Below are 15,775 nucleotides of genomic sequence, written 5' to 3'. Positions count from 1 at the left end.
CTGTCTCCAAACTGGAATCAGTGCCAATGTGAGAGACAAAAGGAAGATATATTATATGGTTAGTTTGTAAAAATTTAACGTGATTGGAAGCAGGAAAAATGTGTAAGCTAAAAGACCAGAGCCAAAAATTGATAGCTAGATAGCAAAGGCTAGTCTTTCTGGTGTCAGAACACTGCAAAATCTTCAGATATCACTACAAAAATATCTAAAAATTCTTATATCAAGAAGCATAACATATTGTCTTGTTTTGAGAAATAATATGCCAATATTAAGTGAGTTTTTCCTTAAAACAAGCAAAATAATCTGCCAATGGGGTAAGAAAAATAATCTTGTTTTTCCTTTTGACATAAGATTATTTTGCTTACCCCTTTGGCAGATTGTTTTGCTTGTTTTAAGAAAAAACTCACTTACCATTATATAACTCGCCAATGACAGCCGATAAAACTGCGTATACGTGAAGCATATTCCAGTTCCTGCCAATATTCAGCAACTTCACATAGCCATTGAAGACCATTGAAGACTCCTATTATGAGATGAAGATGTGAAAACAGCAACATGTTAACATTAGCACAGAAAAATATGGATAGACTTGAAATGCACTGCAGATGGAGTATGCGTAAGAAAGATGTTAGCATTAGAATCATTATTTTGCAGGCTAATAAGAAGATTTGTTTCATTTTTTCATTCTGGTTATCCAGGTCAGAGGTTGGGATCCTTGTACACACTGCTCTGCTGTCATGTTCTGTACGTCACATACACTCTCCTGCACTCCTGGAGGAACTGGTTCAGTTTATGTTGGGCAGTGACACAGTTAGTGAAACGCGCCAGGACTCGCATACACATCTTCTGCGTTATCGCCTTATTGAACACTGCAACCACATCTCAGATGAGGTAAGTGGGCTTAAAGCATACCTGCCAACATTTGTCTCTGAAAATCCAGGAGACCCGGGTACGTAACTGTACTATGCACCTGGTCTTGGGTGGCCGCTGCGATCGGATATTATACCAAAGTAACCCGGAGGTGTTACAGACTGTAGTTTTCCGGGAGAAATAACAAAACGGGAGGGTGGCGGGACATGGGTCTGAAATACGGGAGACTCCCGGGAAAAATGGGAGTTTTGGCAGGTATGGCTAAAAGATTAACACTTTTTTGCATTAACACACTTGAAAGCATCACTATTTGTGTGATAAAGTGCCTTTTGTCCTGTTAGATCAGCATCACAACATTGCGTCTCTTTGAGGAGCTTCTGCAGAAGCCTAACAGGAGGATCTTGAGCAATCTGGTGCTTCGTAATCTTGAGAATCGCAGCTACAAACTACCTGGAACAGGAGCTACGGATGAAAGACACAGAGTCGAGAGTGATCTTTTGGATGAGTCTGAGTGAGCATTGGACTGACCTATGTTGTACAATAAACCAGTGTTTCCCAATCCTGTTCCTGAATACACACCAAAAGTACATATTTTGCATGTCTCCCTTATCTGAACCATTCGTTTCAGGTTTTGGAGTCTCTTCTAGTGTTCTGATGAGTTGATTCAGGTGTGTTTAATCAGAAAGAAGTCGAAAATGTGGGCTGTTGGTGTGCCGTCAGGAACAGGATTGAGCACTCGAAAAATAAGTGGAAAAGTTAAAAAGCCTTGGCCATTGGCTATTATTAAATAAACAGCAGTCATTCATCCACCTAAGCATTTTGGCAATCTTGCCTTAATCAAGGTGACAAACTTCAGGTGCATCTGGAGTTAATTTAAACAAAGATTGAACTTTTTTTCTCCTTTGCTGTGTTGAGAACTGTTGATTTGACATTATTATTAATATAATTTTCTATACTTTTTTAGTTATTTAATCGTGTCGTGCCATTGAGGGCTCTATTTTTTAATGATCTAAAGTGGGTGGTGAAAAAGCACTAAGGGCATGTCCGAATACACTTTTGCTATTTTAAGGAAAGAAAAAAATGGTCTGTGCACCGGCGCAAGGTCTAAAAGTGTTGTCCTTATTCTCTTAATGAGTTGTTTTGGGCATAACGTGCATTAAACCAGTCAGAGTCTCACCTCCCATTCTGTTTAAGAGTCTGTTGCATCATGCCATGGCGCATTTGCTATTTACATGGTGGATTTTGTAAGCGAAACCATCTGCGTGAGCTTAAAGAACACCTACAGAATTTGCCTCGTTTGATCTCTTCCTTCGACTTTAGATTCAGGAAATGGTGGTGGACACTCTCCACTAAAGACATCCATTATGTATTCATTCATTCATGACAGCGCTACCCACTGTGCCACCGTGCCACCCCTCCATTACATATTTAATTTCGTAATTTTGTTTGTTTAAGCGCAAAGATTTATTTCAAATCTATTTCTAAATTCAATTGTAATTTCGAGTGTCTCCTCGCTGCAATCTGTGGTGTGATGACCTACTCGATTAGGTGCCATACGTAGTAGATTTGAATGTGCAACCAGTTGTTGCTAAGAGCAAAAATTATTTATATTAGTTATTAAATTACCCATTACATTGTGTGTTATTGACGTCATAATGTAAATGTAATATGTATTTATATACTATGGCCATACACTCAAAAAGCATTTTACAATCATGAGGGGGGCTCTCAACACCACCACCACTGTGCAGCATCCATTTGGATGATGCAAGGGAAGCTACTGGACAACAGCACCAGTGTGCTCACCACACACCAGCTATAGGTGTGGAGAGACAGTGATGGAGCCAATTAGGTGGATGAGGATGATTGGGAAGCCATGATGGGTAAGGGCCGATGGAGGGAATTTGGCCAGGACACCCTGCTCTTTTAGGTGAAGTGCCATGGAATTTTTAATGACCACAGAGAGTCAGGACCTCGGTTTAACATCTCATCTGAAAGACGGTGCTCACTGATAGTATAGTGTCCCCTTCACTTTAATGCGGTATTAGGACTTACACAGACCGCAGGTTGAGTACCCCCTACCGGCCTGACTTACACCACTTACGACAGCAACCTAGTTTTTACATGTGGTCTCCCATCCTGGTACTGACTAGCCCTGCTTAGCTCCAGTGAGTAACTGGACTTGGGCTGCAGGTTGAAATGGCTGTGGCATGTCTTCCCCTACCCCAACCCGAAACCCAGCCATCACAGTAGCATGTGCGTTACAATGTCTACTATCTATTGGACCTGATCCAGTACGTCATCGTGCTATAGACTGCAGTGAGGACATCTTGCAATTTCCAGCAAACAAATAAATTAACAATAACAATGAAGTTTAATTAAAAAACTTATTCAAAAGTTATATCCAAACACATGTCCTATTCCTATGCTTTTAGTTGGTCATGGCACAGTCTGTTTGAGGTGCCTTTAAAAAAGCAATGCACAAGCAATGTGCCTGAACATACCTCTTTTTTTCGTCCAGCATGCCCATGTGCACAAATGGGCGCAAATACATTTGCTATATAAACAATGTGGTGCAAAATGTGAATATGAAACATGCGTCAGGTTGACTAAACTAACAAAAAACGTGTAGGATAGGGCTCTTAAGTGTTTAAACGAACTTCAGCCGCATGTGAATTTTGTCACTCTGATGAAGGCACATTTGTTGAAACGCGTAGGTCTACGAGTGCTGTTTTTTTTTAACATAAGCCATGTCAATAAAAGACTTTTGAACCTTTTCACTTATTTTTCTAGTACCTTGGACTCGATACTTTTTTATATCTTTAAGAATGTCTTATCCAAAGAGCACTAAAACATTAATTACCACTGAAGCACCTTTAGTTTTTTTGATTTCTTATATTGTTACTTTTCATAATGGCTTATAATTGATCTCCCACTGTCTTTATCTCTTAGGGAGCTGGAAGAGGATCCCTTTTTCACAGACATGTATGATGACAGTGGATACAGCAACCATGAGCCTCTTCTGTCTCTGCCCAATGTCAGAGAAAGACTTAATCCCAATCTGCACACGCAAGTTGTTGACACTGTCAACAGGTATGATTAAAAAAATACTTATAATTTTATATAAATAGTTTAAATGTAATAAATACAGAACATTCGGATGGAAAAAAACTCTTAATATCATCATAACCATAACATATTTGTAGCACTGTAAAAACACAATATTATATGTCTCATATTTAAATAAAGAATTATTGACAATAGCAACAGTGACATAATATTAAAATAATATTAAAGATTGTAAGTGAATAAATTGATGCAATGGACCCATATTTCAATAATGTATTGCCAAATCCATTCTTCATGTTTCTTTCCCTTCTTTTCATTATATAGCTGATTGCAAAGGAATTTGTTTGATATAAAAATTAGTGATTTTCCAAAGTTTTAAGTCAATTTTCTAATAGTTATCGAATAAGAAAAAGTTTAAGGTGTAGGGTGGACTTTAGTGTTCCAGTAAGGCACCATCATTTTAATAAATATTCTCATTTTACTCAGTATGGAATTATTAACCATGTTATGTAATGTAACCTGTTGTAACATTGGATACTGGCAACAGAGTTGATGATCCAAATGTAGCGTCTTTATTAACTAGAGCAGTCAGACAGGCAATGGTCACAAGCAGAAGCAAATGGTAACATAAAGGGCAATCCAAAAGTGGAGTCAGGTCACAGGCAAAGAGATCTGTTCAGGCGGCTAACAGCATAAAAAATACACAAGGTGAGCGCCAGGAAACACGGCACAGAAAGACATAACAAGGAAAAAAGTTTTGTAATGCTACAGGTGAAAAAGACTAAGCAAAGTGAGTAGGAATGTGAGCTGTATAAATAGTCTGTGTAATCAGTCTTTGAACAGCTCCCAGCTGTGTGTGTGTGTAATCATTGGTGAACCGGAACAGGTGTGTGAGAGGTGCATGACAGGGTTTGTAGTTCACATGGAGACAGAATTGTAGTCCTAGTGATAGTGTTTACCAGCCATCTGCAAGCCTGGATCACTAGTGATTGTGACACCTGTACTGTACTGTAGCTTAAAGTAAATAAATATCTGCCACAATTTACACTAGAAAGAGAATAGCATCTAGATACACTTACTGCAAGTAAAAAATACTACTTTTGCTTATAGCATTAATATAATACATCGCTAAAAGAGTGTAATACAATAATAATTATAATAATGTTAATAAAATACAGCTATTTTTACTCGGTGAAAAACAGCCTCTAATTGCTAACACATAAAGCTGCTGCCATAAAATGATATATACAGTCTAAGTGAGAATTATTAGCCCCCCTGAATTATTAGCCCCTTTTATTTTTTCCTCCAATTTCTGTTTAACGGGGAGATTTTTTTCAACATTTCTAATCATAATAGTTTTAATAACTCATGTCTAATAACTGATTTATTTTATCTTTGCCATGATGACAGTAAATGATATTTTACTAAATATTTTTCAAAACGATGGTTTGTTCTGTAGACTATTGAAAAAAAAAATTCTTAAAGGGGCTAATAATTTTGACCGTAAAATGTTTTTTTTTTTTTTTTTCAAAATTAAAAGCTGCTTTTATTCGAGCTGAAATAAAACAAATAAGACTTTTTCCAGAAGAAAAAAATATCAGACATACTGTGAAAATTTGCTTGCTCTGTTAAACATCATTTGGGAAATATTTAAAAAGGAAAAAAAATCAAAGGGGCCTAATAATTCTGATTGCAACTGTATATATGTACAGGGCTTGACATTAACACCCAGCAAACCACCAAATGTGGGTAGATTTCAGTTGTGGCAGGTTAGATAGCCGCTCCCACTAGCCACTTTGGCTGGTTGAAAATCATTTTTAAGTTGTAGTTTTCTTAAAAGCAGGGTTCGACAATAAGAATGGCCCAATATTCGCGCAAATGCAACCTTAGAATCAAGAAACAGCATCGTCTTCGCGCAAGCAAAAGAAAGCAGGTGAATACCAAATGAGAGAATGATCACTTGCACGCACAGGTTTACTTGCACAAAGCAACCGTGCCTAGAGGAAACGCAACGGGTGGGATCGGTTGTCTTTGACAGTTATTTTTGTTAATTTGGTTCATTTTTTTACAATCACATTGCTTTAAAATGAGATTAACTCCCCATTTATGAGTAGTTAACTGGTGATCTGGGACTATTAGCCGGGACAGATTACTGTGCATATTTTAGATACATGATAATAGTTTTATTAAAATGTAAATTTTTATTTTTTTTTAAAGAAAAGTTTTGAATTAAAAATCACATGTATACAGCAATATGGTGCTTGTTTTGACACATTATTTAAAACTTGTGGCTAAGAATTTATTTATTTTTGGTGTGGCATTTTTTGGTAATTTGGTAAATTCTAAATATTGAGCCCTGAAAAGTCATGAGAAATAAAAACTAATTGAAATGCGACACAGCTTATACACAACACACACAAAAAGTGAAATGAATGAGGAGGCATGTGGACATAACACAAAATGTAAATTAAGTAGTTTTAGCATGTCAAAGTCAACTTTATATATAAAAAAATATATATATTTTCCCAACAACAAAATTGTGGCTTGGGTAAAGTGGCTAGTAATGTTGAAAATCCACTGGCTGCTGATCAAAAAAGTACATGTCAAGCCATATATATATATATATATATATATATATATATATATATATATATATATTACAACTGAATCACTCAATGTATTAATGCTTTTAATTATTAAATTAATGCTTTTAATATAATACAAACTTTCAAATAATTGATCAAAAGTGAAAGACATTTTAAATATATTTCAAAATATTTTCAGTAAAAACTTTTTTTTCGATTTAATTAAAGACACTTATTATAATATTTAACATTATTGCTCATTTATAATGTTTTTTTGATAAAGGCAGCCTTAGTGACCATAAGACTTTTAAATGATTTTGCCTCCAGAAAGAGAGTATTATTACATGTGTACATGTGATTAATTTGTTTGAATATTTCTAATTTATTTTTAATTTCAATAGCTTCTTATGTTTAGTGCCCCAAGAGGCAAAAACATCCCATCTTGTCCAGGGAGCAGGATATGACACATACGTTCATGATGCACACAAAGTGGTGAGTTTCTACACAGAATTTTTATTTTATACACATAATTTGTTTCAGTTATCTACTTAAGCTGTTGTGTCTGTTATATTCTAACACTGAATCGCCCTGTTATTTCTTTCTCTCTTTTAGTTTAAAGAGTGTACTGCTCTCATACAGGACTGGAAGTGGCCAGATTCTGCTAAAGCCACTGTAAACAACACTTCTACGGACTTTTATGAAGGTCACTTTCTACAAATCCTGTTTGACAGGATCGCACGCATACTAGAACAGGTAGAGTAGTATTATCAGGATTTTACAGTATTATCTCATACTGAGTGTGTGTGTGTAAATTAATTAATGTAAGGAATAATTGATGAACGGGTCGTGGAATTATTAGAAAAAAAATGTTGACCCAATTATTTGCTTATGATATATTTGAATATTTTATTGCAATTCCTTTTAGTTTAGAGCCACAGAGAACTAGTTTTAAAACCCTACAGCTTTACTTGGCTTTACAGTCAGTCGTACACAATGTTTCATTCATTTGCAACATTCATTCACAGTTTGTGTTTGCAAAAGATAAGCCATTGGTGACATACAATTGTGTTATAATCAGTGTCCATGCATCACATTAATGCCAGTCTTGGACAGAGGACGATGTGCTATGAGAACTAGAGGTTTTGCTTTGTGGCGTGGCGGGAATCTGAACAGTGGACAGGTGACAAGAAATTCAGCTTTACCAAAGCTTTTTCTAGCTTGCATCCATGTAGTCCCGCACTGCTGTGATGTAATTTGTTTGTTTCCACTGAGTGGGATGGTTCGGTACTATGTTGTCAGCAAGATGGTGCTGTACATCAGTTATTAACGTCTACACCTACTCCACACCTAACCCACCAATTACAGTTATTAACGTCTATACCTACCACAAACCTAAACCCAACCGTCATTGTTATTAAAATCTACAATTTCCCCAAACTTAAACCAAGCTATCAGTTATTAACGTCTACACCTTCCCCAAACCTAAACCCAACCACCACAGTTATTAACGTCTACACCTTCCCCAAACCTAAACCCAACCATCACAGTTATTAATGTCTACACCTTCCCCAAACCTAAACCCAACCATCACAGTTATTAATGTCTACACCTTCCCCAAACCTAAACCCAACCATCACAGTTATTAACGTCTACACCTTCCCCAAACCTAAACCCAACCATCACAGTTATTAATGTCTACACCTTCCCCAAATCTAAACCCAACTATCACAGTTATTAATGTCTACACCTTCCCCAAACCGAAACCCAACTATCAATTATTAAAATCTACACCTTCCCCAAACCTAACCCCAACCATCATATTTATTAACGTCTACACCTTCCCCAAACCTAAACCTAATCATCAGTTATTAACGTCTACACCTTCCCCAAACCTAAACCTAATCATCAGTTATTAACGTCTACACCTTCCCCAAACCTAAACCTAGTCATCAGTTAATAACTGTTATAGCTAGGTTTAGGTTTGGGGAAAGTGCAGACGTTAATAAATATGATGGTTGGGGTTAGGTTTGGAGAAGGTGTAGATTTTAATAACTGATAGTTGGGTTTAGGTTTGGGGAAGGTGTAGACGTTAATAACCGATGATTAGGTTTAGGTTTGGGGAAGGTGTAGATGTTAATAACATCTACACCTTCCCCAAACCTAAACCCAACCATCAGTTATTAACGTCTACACCTTCCCCAAACCTAAACCCAACCATCACAGTTATTAACGTCTACACCTTCCCCAAACCTAAACCCAATCATCACAGTAAATAACGTCTACACCTTCCCCAAACCTAAACCCAACTATCAGTTATTAATGTCTACACCGTCCCCACACCTAAACCCAACCATCACAGTTATTAACGTCTACACCTTCCCCAAACCTAAACCTAATTATCACAGTTATTAACGTCTACACCTTCCCCAAACCTAAACCCAATCATCACAGTAAATAACGTCTACACCTTCCCCAAACCTAAACCCAATCATCACAGTAAATAACGTCTACACCTTCCCCAAACCTAAACCCAATCATCACAGTAAATAACGTCTACACCTTCCCCAAACCTAAACCCAATCATCACAGTAAATAACGTCTACACCTTCCCCAAACCTAAACCCAACCATCACAGTTATTAACGTCTACACCTTCCCCAAACCTAAACCCAAATACCAGTTATTAACATCTACACCTTCCCCAAACCTAAACCCAACTACCACAGTTATTAACGTCTACACCTTCCCCAAACCTAAACCCAACTATGAGTTATTAATGTCTACACCTTCCCCAAACCTAAACCCAACTACCACAGTTATTAACATCTACACCTTCCCCAAACCTAAACCCAAATACCAGTTATTAACGTCTACACCTTCCCCAAACCTAAACCCAAATACCACAGTTATTAATGTCTACACCTTCCCCAAACCTTAAACCAACTATCATGGTTATTAACGTCTACACCTTCCCCAACCCTAAACCCAACCATCACAGTTATTAACATCTACACTTTCCACAATCCTAAACCCAACCATCACAGTTATTAACGTCTACACCTTCCCCAAACCTAAACCCAATCATCACAGTAAATAACGTCTACACCTTCCCCAAATCTAACCCCAACCATCACAGTAAATAACGTCTACACCTACTCCACACCTAACCCAACAATCAGTTATTAATGTCTATACCTTCCCCAAACTTAAACCCAACCATCACAGTTATTAACGTCTAGGCTTACCCCAAACCTAAACCCAACTATCACAGTTATTAACATCTACACCTTCCCCAACCCTAAACCCAATCATCACAGTTATTAACGTCTACACCTTCCACAACCCTAAACCCAATCCTCACAGAAGTCAGCGTGTTGCATGGTGGAGTTGCTAAATAAAAGAATATAATAATATATCAAATGGATTGGTTGTGGATACATTTGGAGAAAACTCATCAAAACATTTAGTGAAAATGTTCTCCATTAAGTATTTCCGCCATCTTGCCAACAACATCTGGTTGTGACATCTCGCATGGTTCAATGGGATCTAGATAACTGCAAGCTACGCCTCTCTAACTTACTACAAGTTACAGCCCTTCATGTTACGCCCTCGTCTTGCAGTCCGCAGACAGATACACTTGGAGTACTACCCTTTTGGTAGGCATGGTGTTAGACAGAAAACGTCATTCTCGCTCGCAGAAATGTCAAAGTACAGCTGTACGGGTCATTCACATATCATTTGAGAAGCACTTCTCACAAAACAGATGCTTTATATACATAAATACTTGTATATAAATGTTCATGACTAACCTTTCTGTGAACATGATTTGATTATAACTACAGATCAATGATGCGAAATTGCCTACTGTAATGTCTGCGATTATATAAAATAAATAAATAAACGCAACATATATGAACACATACAGCCCCTTACAGTCTCCGATATGTTGCCAATTACAGTAAAACTACACACAGCAAACATTTAGTCCTTATTTGGGTACAAAAACAACACGCAACATAGCCCACAGTCACAGTGCAAACATCTGTATGTTTAATCTTCACCAGCACATGTAACCTCTGTTAGAGAGTAATTCCGTCACTCCGAGTTAGTCCATAATAGTCCAAAAGGCGATGATAATAGTTAAACATGGCAGTTTGTTCATATCTTAGGTTGCTGAAAAAAATTATTTGCTCCTTTGTTTTTTTAGGCTTCTTCTTTGTTTTTTCGTGCTTCACTCTGGTGTTTGTCCGTTTCTAAAAGAATGTCAGAAGCAATTCACCTTTTGGTACTCTTTTGTTGTGCTAGGTATTCTTTGGAAAGGGTACCCAAAAAGTGGTATGGTACAGTTTGCTCTTTGGTACCTTTTGACAGTGGAAACGGCCATAAAAGCGAACCGAATGTACCACTTAGTGGAAACGGGCCATTAATTCTTAACCAGTACATATAACCTCTTGTTAGAAAGTAGTTCCGTCATTCCAAGTTCATAATAGTCCAAAAGTTGATCATAATAGTTAAACAATGCAGTTTATTCGTGTTCTAGGTTGCTGAAAGGATCATTTGCTCATTCGTTTTTTTGTGCTTCACTCTCATGTTTGACCATTTCTGAAAGAATATAGGAAGCCGCATGGCAAGCAAACACAAATTAATTCTTAATTCTGAACTTTGAAAATTGATTCGGAATCACTAGTGAAAGAATCGCGATGCATCGATAAATAGATTATTTTCTCTCTCCCCTACCTTTATTATGGAATGGTGATGAACTGACAGGAACTGCCTGCTACATCTGCAATAAACTGTTTTATTGCACGCATTCCAGTCAGTCAGAATCGAGTTTTCAGACATGTAATGTCTGTCACTGTTTCTGCATTACCAAGTTGTTTTCTGTTTCCCTTTGCCAGCCGTATGAGCTGAATCTGCAGGTAACGTCAGTTCTGTCCAGGTTAGCGGTGTTTCCTCACCCCCACCTGCATGAGTACCTGCTAGACCCTTACATCAGCCTGAGCCCTGGAGCACGATCCCTCTTCTCCACTCTAGTCAGGGTGAGAACCATTTCAAAAGAAAAAATACAGTACAACATATGCTACTGTAAGTGAAGGCGTGTTGCGTGATGTAATTCATTTGGAAAATGTGAGAATATTGTCTTTTTTTGTAGGTAATAGGAGATTTAATGCAAAGGATTCAAAACATCAACAATGTAACAGACAGACTGGTGGTGATCAGGAGGCAGCTGATGGGACTGGATGAGGAGAGCATGTAAGAACATCACTTCATTTCTTAATGGGACTGTTCAAACTTAAAGGTGCCATTTAATAGTTATAATCTGAATAAACTGAATAACTCTGAATAATAGGAGTTCAGTAAATGAAATTGGCCATACCGTGAGCCTCAAGCACCATTGTTTTCCTTTTCTCATATAAATCCTGTGAGTGTAGAACCTTGATGAAAAACAGGCCGATCAGAACAAATCACAGACTGATACACTGCACACAGGACTATACAGTGGGGGAAATTAGAAAACAGTATTGAACATGTGACCATTTTTCTCAGAAAACATATTTGTAAAGGTGCCGTTGGCTTGAAGTTTTCACCGGATATTAGTAACAACCAAAGCAATCCATATATGAAAAGAAAACAATACTAATTAGTTTACAAATTAAGTTATGTGTTATAAAAATGAATGACGCAGGGAAAAAGTTTTGAACACATGAAGAAAGGGAGGTGTATAAAGGCAGTGAAAGCCCAGACAGAAGCTGAAATTCAGCAATGTTATTCAGCAACCCTCTGCATTCCATCATTGTAAATGAATATTAGCTGCTTCAGTTAAACATCTACATTAGCAGGATGGTGAAGATGAAACCAGAGGGGGCATTTTAGCAAGACAATGATCTAAAACACAGCCAAGGAAACTCTCAAATGCTTTCAGAGAAAGAAAATCAAGCTGTAGAATGGCCCAGCCAATCTCCTGGCTTGAATCCAATAGAGAATACAAAATAAAGATCAGCTTTGATAGACGAGACCCACAGAACCATCAAGGTTTTTATACTGTTGAAATCTGTGAAAAAATCCCAACTGAGCAAGTCATATGCCTTCATTCTTTATATGAGATTGTGTATTATTGGTTAATGATGAGTGTATTATTGGTTCATGCCAAATGGTAATGTAATGTTGGGTTCGCACCCAAAGTAAAATTAAGTATTGGGTTCATGCCAATTGTGAATATAATGCTGGGTTCACATCAATTTAAAAATAAGTATCGGCATGAGTAGATTATATACAATGCAAATCTGCAAACAAAGGCCAATATCCGCTAGGTGGTGCGAATGGTGAGGAATGTGCAATGGGTTTGCCACAAACATGCAGAATTCACCTCAGTTGCATGTAATTCAACATGAAGTTATAAAATGTAAACAATGTTTGAGAAAAATAGGCCTTATGTGTACATCGAAAATCTTTAAGGTTTTCTCACTACATGTCAACTTTGCCATGAAAAAATCTTCACCAGTTTTTGCTCAGGCTTGTAATTTACAGTACTGTAAAAATACTCAAAATATCTCTGTCAATGTTTTCAAACAATTATATTTAATTTACCAAAGTCACACAAGGGCCAATTTCACATGCGTCACATCCATAATGGAGCTTTTTTCCTCATAAATGCAAAAATCTCAAAATCAATAATTTTTGTTCTATAGTGAGCCTACATTTATCCTTTTGATGAACATTATTAATTTTGGGTTGTGCTGTTTAAATCTCACTAACGTTTTTGGTCACATCCATAACTCATTTATTTTCCTCATTTCTAATCTAAAAAATGTTTACAGATTGTTATTTTTCTGATCCCATAACTCTGTTGTTAATTGTTTTGGAAAATATAAACAGATGTTTCAATATAATGTTAACATACACTCACCGACCGCTTAATTAGGTACACCTTACTAGTACCTGGTTGGATCCCCTTTTGCTCTCAGATTTTGCTCTATTGGATTGAGTTCTAGTGACTGTGGAGGCCATTTGAGTACAGTGAACTCATTTTCATGTTCAAGAAACCAGTCTGAGATGATTCACGCTTTATGACAGGGTGTGTTATCCTGCTAGAGATAGCTATCAAAGATGGGTACACTGTGGTCATAAAGGAACAGCAACAATACTCAGGTGGGCTGTGGCATTTACACAATGCTCAGTTGGTACTAATGTGCCCAAAGTGTGCCAAGAAAATATCCCCCACACCATTACACCACCACCACCAGCCTGAACCATTGGTACAAGGCAAGATGGATCCATGCTTTCGTGTTGTTGGTACCAAATTTGGACTCTACCATCCGAATGTCACAGCAGAAATCGAGACTCCTCAGACTAGGCAAAGTTTTTCCAATCTTTAATTGTCCAATTTTGGTAAGCCTGTGTAAATTGTAGCCTCAGTTTCCTGTTCTTAGCTGACAGGAGCGGCACCCGGTGTGGTCTTCTGCTACTGTAGCCCATCCGCCTCAAGGTTGGATGTGTTATGCGTTCAGAGATGCTCTTCTGCATATCTCGGTTGTAACGAGCAGTTATTTGAGTTACTATTATTATTCTGTCAGCTGGATCCAGTCTGGCCATTCTCACCTGACCTCTGGCGTCAACAAGGCATTTGCGCCCACAGAACTGCTGCTCACTGGATATTTTCTCTTTTTCTGACCATTCGCTTTTAACCCTAAAGATGGTTGTGCATGAAAATCCCAGTTGATCAGCAGTTTCTGAAATACTCAGATCAGCCCGTCTGGCACCAATAACCATGCCACGTTCAAAGTCACTTAAATCCCCTTTCTTTCCCATTTTGATACTCTGTTTGAACTGCAGCTGATCGTCTTTACCATGTCTACATGCCTAAATGCATTGCGTTGCTGTCATGTGATTGGCTGATAAGAAATTTGCGTTAACGAGCAGTTGGTCAGGTGTACCTAATGAAGTGGCCGGTGATTTGACTGCAAATGTCACATCCATAACGCTGGAAATGCTGGTTTCTGTTTTAGTTGAGTGTATATTTGATGTCGCTCTGTTCTCTCTGATAGGGTGGATCACATGACCCTACTGAAGGGTGTGATAGTTCTGGAGGAATTCTGCAAGGAACTTGCCGCTGTAGCTTTTGTCAAACTACCAACAGAAGAGCAATGAAGCCACGGTAATAAAACCAAAGACAATAAAAAAAGATCCCAACAACTGATGGGAGAAATGCGTACTTTCACATACGTTTTTATGCAGAACACTTGCACAGATTTAAGTGGCGATATTTGCTTAAGTCACTTTTAAAGAACTTTTTCAGGGAGGGCTCAACCTGATGTCTGAGGGCGGTTTAATGTATGCCCAATATTGTTATTTTTAAAACATTCTATAGGATTTTCCCTGTCTGTATACATATCTTAAAGTACAATAGAAAAACAGCAATAATGTTATCTCTTGCACAATAATTGCACATTTATATATACATATATATATTTTTAAACTGTGTACGGTGTTTTATAGTTTTAGGCCCAGATCAACTGCTCAGTCATCAACTCCTCTAACTTTTTGTGTTTTTTTTTTTTTTTGTCTGAATATTTCTTTTGTTTAGTAGTGGTGAAGAGATCAGTTTTTCTTCAGATATGATAAACAAAACCTGAGATTAGAATTCTTGCACTATGGACTTTAAGCCACGGCACATCCCAACATTTTTGTTAACTGGATTTAAGTTAATCAATCATAATGGCATGGAAAGTCAATTTATTTATCTTTAATCTATTACAGGTACGTGTGTGTGTGTGTGTGTGTGTGGGGGGGGGCTTTTTTTGCCAGTGGCTTTTACTCTTAGTAGATGATTATTTTCTATAACAGTCTTATGTGTTGACTGTTCTCTGTTGTCACAGAAATAAAGTCCTAAAATATTCATGCACATATTATTGCATCAAACGGTGTCCTTTTATGCTTTTCACCATTTCAATGTCCTAATGTGTGTGTGTGTGTGATGTGAGGATTAAATGGATGGATCCCCATTTAATCACTATTTACAGAAAATGTTTGTGACAAGCGAACGGTGAGTATATGATGACTGAATTTTCATTTTTGGGTGAACTCTCTTTAAAAATATCTGCAAAGTTATACATCACAATCTCCACTCCAGAAGTTCTTGTTTATCAAGTATTATTATTATTATTGTATTAGAAGCACTGTTTTTGAATATATACAATTGTTCACTGTGATTCGGATACGTGAATCATGGATCTACCGCTGACAGAGAGACGT

General features: G+C 37.4%; 1 protein-coding gene across 1 annotated transcript in view; it reads left to right on the top strand.

Moving 5' to 3' along the window:
• Positions 1 to 15,420, top strand: part of fhip2b (FHF complex subunit HOOK interacting protein 2B) — a 32,480-nt gene extending 17,060 nt beyond the window's left edge. Inside the window, exons 10-17 of the mRNA XM_056463240.1 lie at positions 699 to 891; positions 1,212 to 1,381; positions 3,823 to 3,963; positions 6,926 to 7,016; positions 7,137 to 7,277; positions 11,422 to 11,562; positions 11,676 to 11,776; positions 14,569 to 15,420. Of these exons, the coding sequence (XP_056319215.1) occupies positions 699 to 891; positions 1,212 to 1,381; positions 3,823 to 3,963; positions 6,926 to 7,016; positions 7,137 to 7,277; positions 11,422 to 11,562; positions 11,676 to 11,776; positions 14,569 to 14,671 (1,081 nt within the window). The 3' untranslated portion in view covers positions 14,672 to 15,420. The remainder of the gene's footprint in view (positions 1 to 698; positions 892 to 1,211; positions 1,382 to 3,822; positions 3,964 to 6,925; positions 7,017 to 7,136; positions 7,278 to 11,421; positions 11,563 to 11,675; positions 11,777 to 14,568) is intronic.
• Positions 15,421 to 15,775: the final 355 nt, after the last annotated feature.

Source organism: Danio aesculapii, chromosome 8 (assembly GCF_903798145.1).
Source record: "Danio aesculapii chromosome 8, fDanAes4.1, whole genome shotgun sequence".
NCBI lineage: Eukaryota > Metazoa > Chordata > Actinopteri > Cypriniformes > Danionidae > Danio > Danio aesculapii.
This window is presented reverse-complemented; position numbering and strand designations above follow the sequence as displayed.